The sequence below is a fragment of the Mesoplodon bidens genome, assembly GCF_964165515.1.
Source record: "Mesoplodon bidens genome assembly, chromosome: 14".
Classification (NCBI taxonomy): Eukaryota; Metazoa; Chordata; class Mammalia; order Artiodactyla; family Ziphiidae; genus Mesoplodon; species Mesoplodon bidens.
The window spans coordinates 60,264,338-60,276,396 of NC_138170.1; the positions used below are offsets into that span (position 1 = coordinate 60,264,338).

Here is a 12,059-nt window from a genome sequence, read left to right on the forward strand (position 1 = left end):
ATATTCATTCATCTTCTTAATAAAAACATAAGAATAGTTACATAACAAAGCAAAAGGCATAAGGATATTGAAACACTCACTTGACTTACAGTAAAAGGGAATACAGTAAAGGTATTACTTTTTAGATTTTTAACTAGTTAATTTCTCCCCTGTGAACCTGTATCTAAAAAGCCTGGTGAAAAATTACAGAGGCAAAGGGAAAACTTCGTAAAATGCAGCACATACATCGGGGATAGCAAAGGGTGAGGAGTGCAGAGAAAAAACAAAACATGATCTGGGAGCTTTCTTCTTAATAAATAGTCTAAGCTGGCCGGCACAGGAGAACACGGGATGCACAGAGGTACAGCCCAGGCTGGATCTACCCTCCAACCACACCGGGTGGGTCTATTTCTCTCAGACAACTATCCATTCCAGAATCAACCATTACCAAGGGAATTACTATGTACATCTTTGAAAGTTTTTGTTTGTTTGTTTGTTTTAAAAATTGACCTGGTTTTATCAGGCAGATCTTATGGCGTCCAAAAATGGCATTCCCTGTTGTGTGATGAGAGAAAACCAAGATTAACTAGATAGTCACAACATTCCATAAGGAGAGGAGTTCAAAATAATGATTGGCTAAATGATGCTTAAAGTCGAGGTGGTGCTCAGAGGCTCCTAAATCATTTATCTACTCCCAGGTGAACTGCTGACTGGCAAGTGAAGGGAGAAGCAGAAACAGAGCAGCTGAGAGAAAGGAGGGCCCTGAGTCCCAGGGCCAGAAGGACATTGGTCTTTGGAAAAAGGTCGCAAAGCTGCAACACTCCACCGACTTTCGACCATTAGAAAATGAAACCTAAGGAGGCCCCTATTTTGATGACATGTATGTTATGGTGGATTAAAAATGGTCACAGGGCTTCCCTGGTGGCGCAGTGGTTGAGAGTCCGCCTGCCGATGCAGGGGACACGGGTTCGTGCCCTGGTCCGGGAGGATCCCACATGCCGCGGAGCGGCTGGGCCCATGAGCCATGGCCGCTGAGCCTGCGCGTCCGGAGCCTGTGCTCTGCAACGGGAGAGGCCACAACAGTGAGAGGCCCGTGTACCGCAAAAAAAAAAAAAAAAAAAAAAAAAGTCACAAATTCTTTGCAGCTTCTCCCATCAAGAGGTGGAATCCACTGCCCCACTCTTTGAACCAAGGCTCTCCCTGTGAATTGCTTACACTATCAGAATGCAGTGGAGGTCATGCTGTGTGACTTCCAAGTTCTTGGTCTCCTTTAAGGCTTTGCTACTTCCTCCCTTGCTTCTGCCATCACATAAAGGAGCCAGGATGAAGGACCACACAGGGGGTGACAGGCCTTTCCAGCCAGACATGTGAGAATGATGCCACCATAGACCATCTAGCCCCAGATGACCCACCAGCTGGCTACAGAAGAACCTCCCAGTTAAAACACTGAGGCATGAGAAATAATAAATCTTCATTGTTTTAAGCAACTACTTTTTGGGGTGCCTTGTTACACAGCAATGTGTAACTGAAACATGGGTATATTGTATTAATATGTACTATGCTGATATAAACAAACATGATAGTGAGATATAAATTCATATTCTTTGATATATTTCCTGAACTTAAAAACAACAACAAAACATTGTATATATAAAAAAAAAAAAAAAAACTGCACTGGAGAGTATAGGGCTTTGAATCAAAGAACCTGGCTGAAGATTTGGACCTGCTCTGTCCCTTGTACCAAAAAAACATTTGTGATCTTGCACAAGTCACTTAATCTCTCAACCTCTGTTTTCATTTCCATAAATTTCTCATGGAGTCAGAAAGATGACAAAATGAGGGCCGCAAAAGTAAAAAATGATTTGGAAACAGCAAGGTACACTACAAGTTTAAGCTGTCACTGTTACTGCCACCTAGATGTTACTTAAAGACTTTCCTGTTTTTCCTTCCCTGCAAAGACATCATCTGATCAAAGCATTTGACATAACTTTCTCTTTGTAAGTTTCCTTTTGCATGGAGGCACTGGCATGCACACATGCACACAGGGTCTTGCAAAGACCATGAGGTGTCATGAGCCCCGTGGACAGTCCCATTTTTCCTTTTTGTCATCACGCAGGGTTCAGGCCCAGTTTAAGGCCCAGAGCCACTAAGTCTCATTCCTTTTCACTATCTCCTGAAAGTTATGGTGAGCTGCCATAGACCTCACAACATATTCTAGCACCAACAGAAGAGAAGAGGATGAAAAGAATTAGCAGAGTGCTTGGACACCAAAACCAAGTTGAGGGAAGGCAGATTTAAAAATGATAATTATATCACCAAGAATTATATCTAAACAGGATGAAGTTCAGGAGAAAAGACAGCAAAAGAGGGGACAATGAAGGATGGGCCATTAAGAAAAAGCAGAGACTCAGCAAGGGGAGAAGGACTAACGTATCCTTAGAAAGGGCAGAGGTGGGTGGGAGAACCAGTACTTGTCAGGCATGGAAGTGGAAAGAGGTATCCATGCACCATAAGGACATCTGGAGGGGAGTATCTATCACTTGGAAGAGCTCAGCTCATGTTCCATGAATGAATGAATAACTGAATGAATAAATGAACTGAGAACAGGCAACTCAAAAGAAAATTCACAAAGTGAGCAAGTACTTACACCCAAACAGGGCAGTCAGGGGCCTTAACGGGTGACAGTCTCACTGGGAATGGCAATTCCATTTGGATGGTAATGAAGGAGGGAGGGATTTATTCTTTAAGATGAGGGCAGAATGTCCACAGATTCCTTTTCTAGTCTATGCAAGTATAATAAGTCCTACAAAAAAGGGGCTGTGACTTCCACCTAAGGAAAGCCTCTACTGCTAAAGTTTCCAATATCTTACCTTACTCTGTCCTGACTGTAAAGGGCTTTTCCCCCTGAATTCGCCACACAATCAGTTTTGATCTCAAATGGCTCTAATTTCTTAACAGTGCTCTTTATAAATATGCTGGTAAAGGTCAAGTCATCATAACAGGGCTTTGCATATTCTAAAATGCTCTTCTTTATACCTAATCATGGTCTCAAAAGAGAAAACTGATGTGGATCACACACAAGGATAAAGTGAGGTAGTTTTCTTTTCTTAAAATACTATCAGTGTTACAACATATTAGGTTCTCTTCTTTTTATTTCCACTTTCACGTGATTGTTTGGGTTTTTATTCTCTTATCAAAGTATGACCTGTCTGTCATCCTCCTTAATAAGTGGGAACCCATTTAATATGCTCAACTAGGTTAAGTCACAGTCTGAGTGTATTCTGCATTACTGATTCATTCATAATTAATGCATACACAGAGGAAAAGAAAGAAGACACAACTCCTGACCTGTAGAAATGTCCTTTAGCTGGTGAGACAAGACTTTACCTGTGTTAACAGTTACATAACAACGCAAGGAAGTATATGATTAATTGGCAACATGGACAGGATATGTTGCGAGTACCTAGGGAGTGAGACGGGTGTCGGCTGAAGAACAAAGACCTTGTGGATAAAGTAGAATTTAACTGAGAGTCCTGCAGGATGAACAATACTATTAGAAAAGGTAGAATGGAGAGATAAAGGCATCTCATGCTTTGAGAGGTGAGCCCAGTGCTTGGAGTGGAGGATTTCTGCAATATTGAGAATTGGCCATAAAGAAGGGGGTTGGGGGAAAACTGCAAGGGTTTTAGAGTGAGACAAGGAGTAGTATTACCACCTAATGGCAGGAAGATAATTTTTCTCTTCCTCAACATATAAGTCATCATGGCCAGTAGTGGGCCTGTTGATTCATTCATTCATCCATTCACTCATTCATAAATGTAGGTTACCATTTTATATCAGGTCCTGTTCTATGTACCGGAGGCTATAAAATACTCCCTTCCCTGAGAAGCACACAGAGTAGGAGAGACGGACCAAAAACATCAGTGATTTCCATGTATTATGAAAAGGGCTGTGATATAGAGATACATGGGAATTAGATTACAAGGGAACAGAGGAGAGACACCTAAGTCATCTTCAGGGGCTGAAGACTGAAAAACCCTTCAAAGAGAAGGAAATGTAGTCCTGAAAGAGGAGAAGTTCGTAGAAGGGGAAGGCAAGCAGGGAAGAGCCCACTGCAAACGCAAAGGCCCAGAGCCCGAGACAGCTTGGGGGATGGGGGGAATCCAGCTCAGGTGGGAACACAGGATGCATGTGGAGAAGGGGCAGCAGGGGAGGAAGGGTCACTGACTTTAAAATCCAGGAAACCAAAGAGCTGTGAGAACTTATCCCTCCCTGCAAATAATTTACCCTGGGATTTTTGGATGGCTTCCTTCTCCATGCTTCCAATTCCTTCATTAGAGCCCTTTAACTGAACATCCTTTGGTTCTGAATGCCAAAGTCAAAATTAGGTCAATACGTAATAATCACCCTAAGGTTTATGTTTACCAGACTCACGGAAGCTTGGGGATAAGAACGGAAGGCTTCTACTTGAACCTCCTTTCCAAGGTAACATTTCTTCTAAGCATTCCTGGAAGGTGGCCATCCAGACGGAAAGAAGTCTCTCCGGCCCCAGGGAGCTCAGTTTATCTCAGGAAGCAGCCCAGTGCATGACTGTACATCATTAGTTGTAAGAAATTTTTTTTCCTTAAATTGAAATTAAGTATGTCTTCCTGTTGCTTCTATCCATTTCGACCCCTTAGAGTGAAAAAAATAGCCTACTGTGCCTCCTACATACAAATGGTGCTACATTACATTTATAACAGTGAATTGAGAAATGTCCCTTTTGCTCTCTAAAGGTCTTGTTAATTGACAACTGGCTTAGTTTTGATTAATTAGGTGGTCTAATATCGCGTGCCACCTTCCTTTTCATGAAGACCTTGAAGGGACATCTGTCACTGTTAGTAATACTCCATTTTCCTCCTTTACTGATTAGTAATACCTTATGTTTGCACAATACTTCAACCCTTTCCAAACATCTTCACATAAATTATCACAACGTAGTGTCGTAAGAAAGTGCTACGCCACTGTATGTTACCTTCACAAAAATCTCTGCACCTGTTTTATGATGCACTATAAAGGATAGGGCAAGTCCTGTAAAATATGTCTGAGAGAATCCTACGGTTTCTGACACAACAATGGCTAGTAAATGTCCAAAAATTAACATGTTTTAAGAGAAGGAAGAAGAAAAAAGTAGTTATCAGAACAAACTCTGGATGTCTACTTCAATCATGGACAAATGACTGATACTTTCCTTAACTACAGACCATACACATTCCTACCTCAGCAAACCATTTGTTTAATCACAATTACTCATGCAACAAACACAGATGCTAAGTGCCTGGCACAGGGTCTGAGGGAGAGAGAGCTTAGTTATGGGGTTAAGGAAGGTACTATGTTAACTCTGGATATTAAATGCAAAGTAAAAGTTGAAAGAAATGAGGTGGCTTAGTCAAAATCATGACTTAGTGACCTGGGAAAGATGGAGGGGAGGACCTGGTAGGAAAGAGGGGAGGGTACTCAGCAGGGGAAATAGAACGTAAATCCCGTGATTCCAAGCACAGTCTTTCCCAAAGCAAAGCACAAAGTCCCAGCTCTACGGTGGTGCTATGAAGACTGTCAAGGATGGGGCCTGGGGACCCTTGCGTTCTGGAGTAAGTCTGGCCCTGCAGGGTTAAGGGGATGTCCTGCTACTAAGATTAAACTGACGGCAGCTTTTTCCCCATCAAGCCAAAGAGAGATGTGCTTGTTCCTCCAGAAAGCATTATAGGAATTTAAACTCCTTGTTGCCTCAGCAAGTTATAGGTCTGGGTAGATGTGTGATTGCAAACGTCAAGGATCCCTGGGGAGCAATTCTATGATGCATGCAGTGTTTCACCCCATTGGACACAATGGTTAAACACCTGTAAGATTCACTGCACAGGATCAAATGACATGCCTACTATGGATCGATACCTTGCTGCCTCCCCGGCTCCAGACTGAGGGACACACATGCCCGTTTAGTTTGCAGCCTGCAAAAGTGCACAGGCACCCCAACCTGAGGAACCTCTAAGGATCAGGGACTTAACCTGAGGACAGTTGACTTTGGCCCCAGGAACGATACATGGAAACTACCAAGTTATAGTAACCGTTCAGTGATTTCTCCATAGAAACAGGAGGATATTAGGGTTCTCTGACCCTTGGAGAAAACAAACGGCATGCCTGAAACCGTGCCTTTAGTGATGCTAACACACAGGACAGAGGAGAAAGCGTAAAAAACGAATGACGGACCAACCTTGTGGGCAGGGTGCAGCAACCATCCGCTGTGAGTCTGACTTGAGTTTCGTAGCTGTCCAGGGGGCACACGGCCTGCTGAACGGAGGGACACTCCACAGTGCTGCAGTCCACGCTGAAAACTGGGGGACAAACAGAGGCACCATTCACCGTTACGTTTCCTTGCATTTTGAGTCCCCAATGAAACACTGGCTCTTCAAATTTTTGTAGTTTCCTTGCTTCCTGGAAACCCTGTCTTAGCACTGGCATTTTCATTTCCATCAACGTTAGAGAACTGTAATATGACCCAAATCTTCTGTTCAAGAAAAGAAGGGAACAAGACACTGAAGAGTTAAGACGAAGACACAGAGAAAGACAGAGAGTTAAACCAGTGGTGGTTCTGTGGATGGTGACGATCAGCCCGAGGCATTTCTGATGAAACAGTTCAAGAGATGAACAAGGGCTTGCTTGGCTTGAGCATTTACCAAGCAGTTAAACAAAATCTGACCCATGGTTAGAAACTTTGGAAGAGGAAATCTCTGCAGTCCAGACCTATTCACAGACCACATTAGAGATGCAGCCACAAGAACAAAGATGTTAGAAATACCATGGATCCAGAAACAGCTGGGACATGACTACAAAACAAATGTGGCAAAGAAGTTGAGTAAACAGTCAAAGATGACTTAGCACATGCTATAAAGCTAACGGACGGATGGTGGGGAGCTGGCAAGGAGGAAGACTGGGGCTGAGTATTTCATTATAAAATGTCTGGCATTTTGATGCATATATTTATCTAAAAATAACTTTCTGTTTTATGTATGATGATTGTTTTTAAATGTAATACTTTAAAGTGACAGATATATCTGCAAATGAGGACGATGACCTCCTCTGGGGGAATGAAGCAGGCAACCACAGTACCATAAATTTTGACACCCTACTGCCCCCATCAAGCATACTTTGAAGGAAGAAAAAAGAAGAAAAGAGAAAAAGACAGGGTCCCTCTCTGAAGGCACTCCTGTACCAGTGGATTATCTGGTTCTCTGACTGGAGGGCAGAAGCCAGGCCGCTGTGAGCCCAGAGTAGCAGGTTTGCAGCATCCCACTGTCAAGTGGCCAGGGTGGGGCGGGGGGCGGGGGAAGGCTGGCTGCTGCTGCCCTCTGATGCAAAGCAGCGAGGCTGCTGGGACCAAGCCCGTGCATACCTGGTTTGCACTCATAGAGGTCACAGCACTCTCCCGGCTTCCCTGAGGCTTTGGACACAAGTATGTTCAGGTATCCTGGCTGGCAGACTTTCCGCAGGCAGCCCGCGGGGTCGCACACGCAGCGGCTGGGGAGGGGACAGCACTCCCCGGGGGGCGCGTAACCCTCGATCAGAACGGAGTCTTCAGGACAACGCGGAGAGAACTGGACTTCACAGCGGGCCTTGGAGCAATCTGGCTTCTCTTCTAAATGGGAGAGAAAGAGTTTAGCACAGGCCCAGGGGCAGCATGGGGCACTTTCCCCATAAGTGCAGGCAGCCCTGATGACAGACTAACTAACAAAGAGTACAGGAGGGACAGAAATCTGGTGAGAACCCTCAAACACAGCTAAGCCGCCCATGGAAATCTTTCCCGTGACCTGCTCATGACACCAGAGCGAGAGGTGGAAGCTGCCTTCTCCATCGGCCTGTCCCCTCCCTTGTGTTGAACAATCCATGTCCAGCACATGGACCAGGTGAAGAAAAGGCAGAGGGGAGATGCCTATGTGACGTGGAGACTCTGAAAACAGGACTCAGTCACTGACCAGTGGAAAGATCTTTAAGTTTAAGAGGAGTTTTAAGGGCCGTTCTTTGAAAACAGTGTACATTTAAACACCAAAACAGGCCCACAAATACCTAATGGCTGCTTTGGGGACTGAAGACAAGATGCATGACAATCACCACGGAGGAACTCGACCTCCAAGCTCTGAAATTTGAGGAGATGAACAATTAAGATGATATGAAAGCTTTAGCAAGATGGATATTGAGCCAAATTCCCGTGTAATTTCCTGAAATGGCATCTGGTGTGTTTCTATCCCTCGCAGAAATCCATCAAATGTACTTCATTCTCCTTTCTACAGTATTGTGTCACCAACCTATTGCTGCACTTCCATTTTACAGATAAGAAAAATAAATCAAGCAAAGCCCTAGCTTCTGGAGCCCCAGTCCACAGCTCAGTTTCTTGGTTTAAGCTTTTAAGAAACTTATAGCCGCATTAGGCCCTTGTCAATTGCATTATTATGAACTTTCATCAAATCTTTAACCGTGGTCATTTTTAAGTCTTTTGTCATATACAGACAGTTCTGGGTGTACTCTGATGCTTTTCCAAAAATGTTTCTATAAAAGGGTTTCATCTTCAAGGAATTCATGGAAAAGACTCTGACAAGTACAGGTTTCTGGTAACTGACTATACTGCTGAACCGAATGAAGAAGCATTTTCAGAACTCTAAAGGAAAACTGATGAATTCATAAAAGTGCTAACAAAAGATCAAGATGAAAAAAAAATTAATTACATGGGACTGAGTGAACTGATGAGGATGATTATAATTTTTGTGACTTTCTGTTTGAATTAAAAAAAAATCCCACAAGGACTCAGAGGCAAAAAATATACAAATCGATTTTCACTGCAAAGTAAAGGAGCTGTTACAGTGGAGGATTACTGAACTGAATGTCAATATCATACATAGTATGAGTGTGTTTCGTGTTTGGTAACTGCAATCATTGTTGCTTTTGTTGTGGTCATCCACTTATAATGCTTGGTGTCAGTTTACTTATCTCTTGTAAAAATAAAATACAGTGTGTGTGTGTGAAAAAAAAAAGAAAAACGTTCTGGAGATGGATGGTGGTGATGGTTGCACAAACAATGTGAATGTACTTAATGCCACTGAACTGTGGCATTAATATGCCTTCACTTAAATATAGTGAAGATGATAAGTTTTACATTATGCATATTTTATCACTATTTTTAAAAATAAAGAATAATACCTTTTTAAACTCAAAAAAAAAAAAAAAGAAAAGTCTGAAATAAACCAAAAGCACATCATCATGGCCTCATGACCTTGAGTGGAAAGAGTTTGGAAAATGTTGGGTGAAAATAATGCCATGTAGTATTGGGGTACGTTCATAAGCTCTGTCTTTCCTAAAGTAAAACCCACAAAGAAGCACAAAGCAGGGTTAGATGCAAGAGGTCTCCTAGTTCAGCCTTCTAAACTAAAAATTTTAGTCTATTTTGTAGATAAAGAACCTGAGGCCCGAGAATTCAAGCGATGTGTCTAAGGTCAGTGGTAAAATTAAAGCAAGAAACCAAGCTTTCTTACTTCCAGTCCACTTAGCTCTTTATATTACAAAAGTAGGTCTATTTCCAAAATCAAGTGTCCCTCAGGTCATTTCTACCTTGATTGCTGTATCTTTCATTTCACCATCCATCTTCCTTCTGTAACTATTTCTTGTCTAATCAAAAGAGAGCACAGGAGAGCCTTCATACTCATAGTTCTAGTAAATTCATTCAAAAATATTTCGTGAGTGCCTGCTGTTCCAGCAGCCTGGGATACACCACAAGGAAAACAAACATAGATCCTGGCCCTTATACAGTTTACAATGCACTGGAGGGTGATATAAAATAAACAATAAATATTATAAATAAGCAAACTATATAGTAGCAGAGGGTGATAAGTGCTGGGTGGGGGAATAGAACAGAGCAAGAGGGAATTAGAGTGCATGGAAGAAGTGGGGGGCAGTTACAATTTGGTCGGGGGACTTCCCTGGTGGCACAGTGGTTAAGAGTCCACCAGCCAATGCAGGGGACACAGGTTCGAGCCCTGGTCTGGGAAGATCCCACATGCCACAAAGCAACTAAGCCTGTGTGCCACAACTACTGAGCCTGTGTGCCACAATTACTGAAGCCTGCGCACCTAGAGCCTGTGCTCTGCAACAAGAGAATCCACTGCAATGAGAAGCCCGTGCACTGCAATGAAGAGTAGCCCTCGCTCGCCGCAACTAGAGAAAGCCTGAGCACAGCAATGAAGACCCAACACAAAGATAAATTTAAAAAAAAAACAAAAAACAAAACAATTTGGTCGGAATAGGCATCACTGGGAAGCTGATGTTTGAACAGATTTGAAGGAGTGAAGGGTGGGCCATGGAGATACTTGGGAGAAGAGCATTCCAGCAGAGGGCACAGCTACTGCACTCCTGCATGTCCCAAGAGGAGCAAGAGGCCAGTGTGGCTGCAGCAGGATATACAGAGGATACATATACCCAATTTTCATATTACAAGCCCAAGCAACTGTCTTCAGAAGAGAACAGAATTAAGAGGAATTCCACTCCTGGATCCCCATCAGCGTGGGCAGAACAAATCAAAGAGCTGAGGAGGAGAAAGCGAATCTTGGCTGTATGGGAGATGGAGTGTGTAAAGCACACTGAGTAGCTGTCTTATCTGTCAAACACAAACACATGGTCTCTAATTAATGAGTGCTATGACTTTAACTGCAAACAGCACTTAATTTCTACTCTTGTTAATGTGCTGTTAATTAAATTATTCTGTATCACATTCTATTACACTCTTACTCTAGAAAATATTTGGTATGTATAATCAGACTTTTAAAACATAAGCTTCAAAGAAAGATGTTTTCATTAAAACCCGACATATTAGATCTTCCTAGTTATTCTGCTCTTTAAGTTTCTTTTAACAGTCCCAACATTGTCACCGACTGATATGTATTTTGCAGCTCAAGCCCTGAGAGATTTATTTACTTCTGAAGACCTGCCTTAGTAACACACGTGGCATAAGGTATCACATAAGGTACCACATAAGAGGATTAAATCTTATTATAAATGCTTTTTCAACTTTTCTCAAGATTCATATTGGCTTTTCCTTTAATTTACTAATATAATCAATTAGTAGATTTTAAACCAGCCTTGTTTTCTTAGAATAAACCCTCTTTCTAAAGATCCAGCTGGGTGTGACTTCCCAACATTTTAAGATTTTTAGATTAATAAGCTGGAGTAATATTAGCCTGCAGCTCTCTCTTTTCGTGTGTGTGTGCTGGCCTCATCTGGTCTTGGTTCCAGAGTTATACTAACTTTTTCAATGACCTATTTATCATTCTACCTCTTTCTCGGCTGTAAAGCAGTTCAAATACCACAGGAATTATCTATTCTTTGATGTTTTCATATAACTCATGAACCTATCTGAACTCAGTGTATTTTTAAAGGAGGAAAGGACAGATTTCTTTGTTGGTTATTAGATTATTCAGGTGTTCCACCTTTTTTAGAATTATCTATACTAACATATATTAAAAATATATATAACATATATTTATATATATTAAGAAATATATATATTAAGAAATACCTCATTCATCTAGAGTTACAAATTCATTTCAGGCTTTATGGAGCAAGCTTTCTTTTTTGTGGTTTATGTGTTCATGGGTTCTCTCAAGTTTTTCAATCTCTTCCTTCTTTGTCTTTCAGATTGTTTAACTGGCTTTTCTCTAGGTTTAAAATTGATGCTTAGTTCACTTTCTCTTCTATTTTCTCAGAAGTGTGAATAACTTTAATTACTATTTTAATACTTTAGCCAAATACTGCTTTGGTTATATTCTAATTTTTGATACGTACTACTCTCAATGTAACTCATTTCTAATTCAATTTTGATCTCTTCTTTAACTAAAGACTTTTTAGGACAGTGCTAATAAATTTCTGCATGGCTTTCCTTTTTCCTTTCCTTCTCCTTGGCTTTCCTTTTCAGTTTAATTTATAGTTTCACTGCCCTGTTGCCAGAAAATGTAGGCTATACAATTTTTTACTTCTGTTAATTTCTTGAGTTTATCTTTTTT

The 12,059-nt window shown here is 41.7% G+C and overlaps 1 protein-coding gene across 3 annotated transcripts in view; it reads right to left on the bottom strand.

Moving 5' to 3' along the window:
• Positions 1–12,059, bottom strand: part of CRIM1 (cysteine rich transmembrane BMP regulator 1) — a 207,038-nt gene that overhangs the window by 103,553 nt on the left and 91,426 nt on the right. For 2 of the 3 annotated variants that reach the window (XM_081253959.1, XM_081253958.1), the window contains exons 3-4: positions 7,409–7,651; positions 6,230–6,350 (exon numbers count right to left, since the gene is read on the bottom strand). In XM_081253959.1, the coding sequence (XP_081110085.1) occupies positions 6,230–6,350; positions 7,409–7,651 (364 nt within the window). The remainder of the gene's footprint in view (positions 1–6,229; positions 6,351–7,408; positions 7,652–12,059) is intronic. The other variant, XM_081253960.1, reaches the window with a different exon arrangement.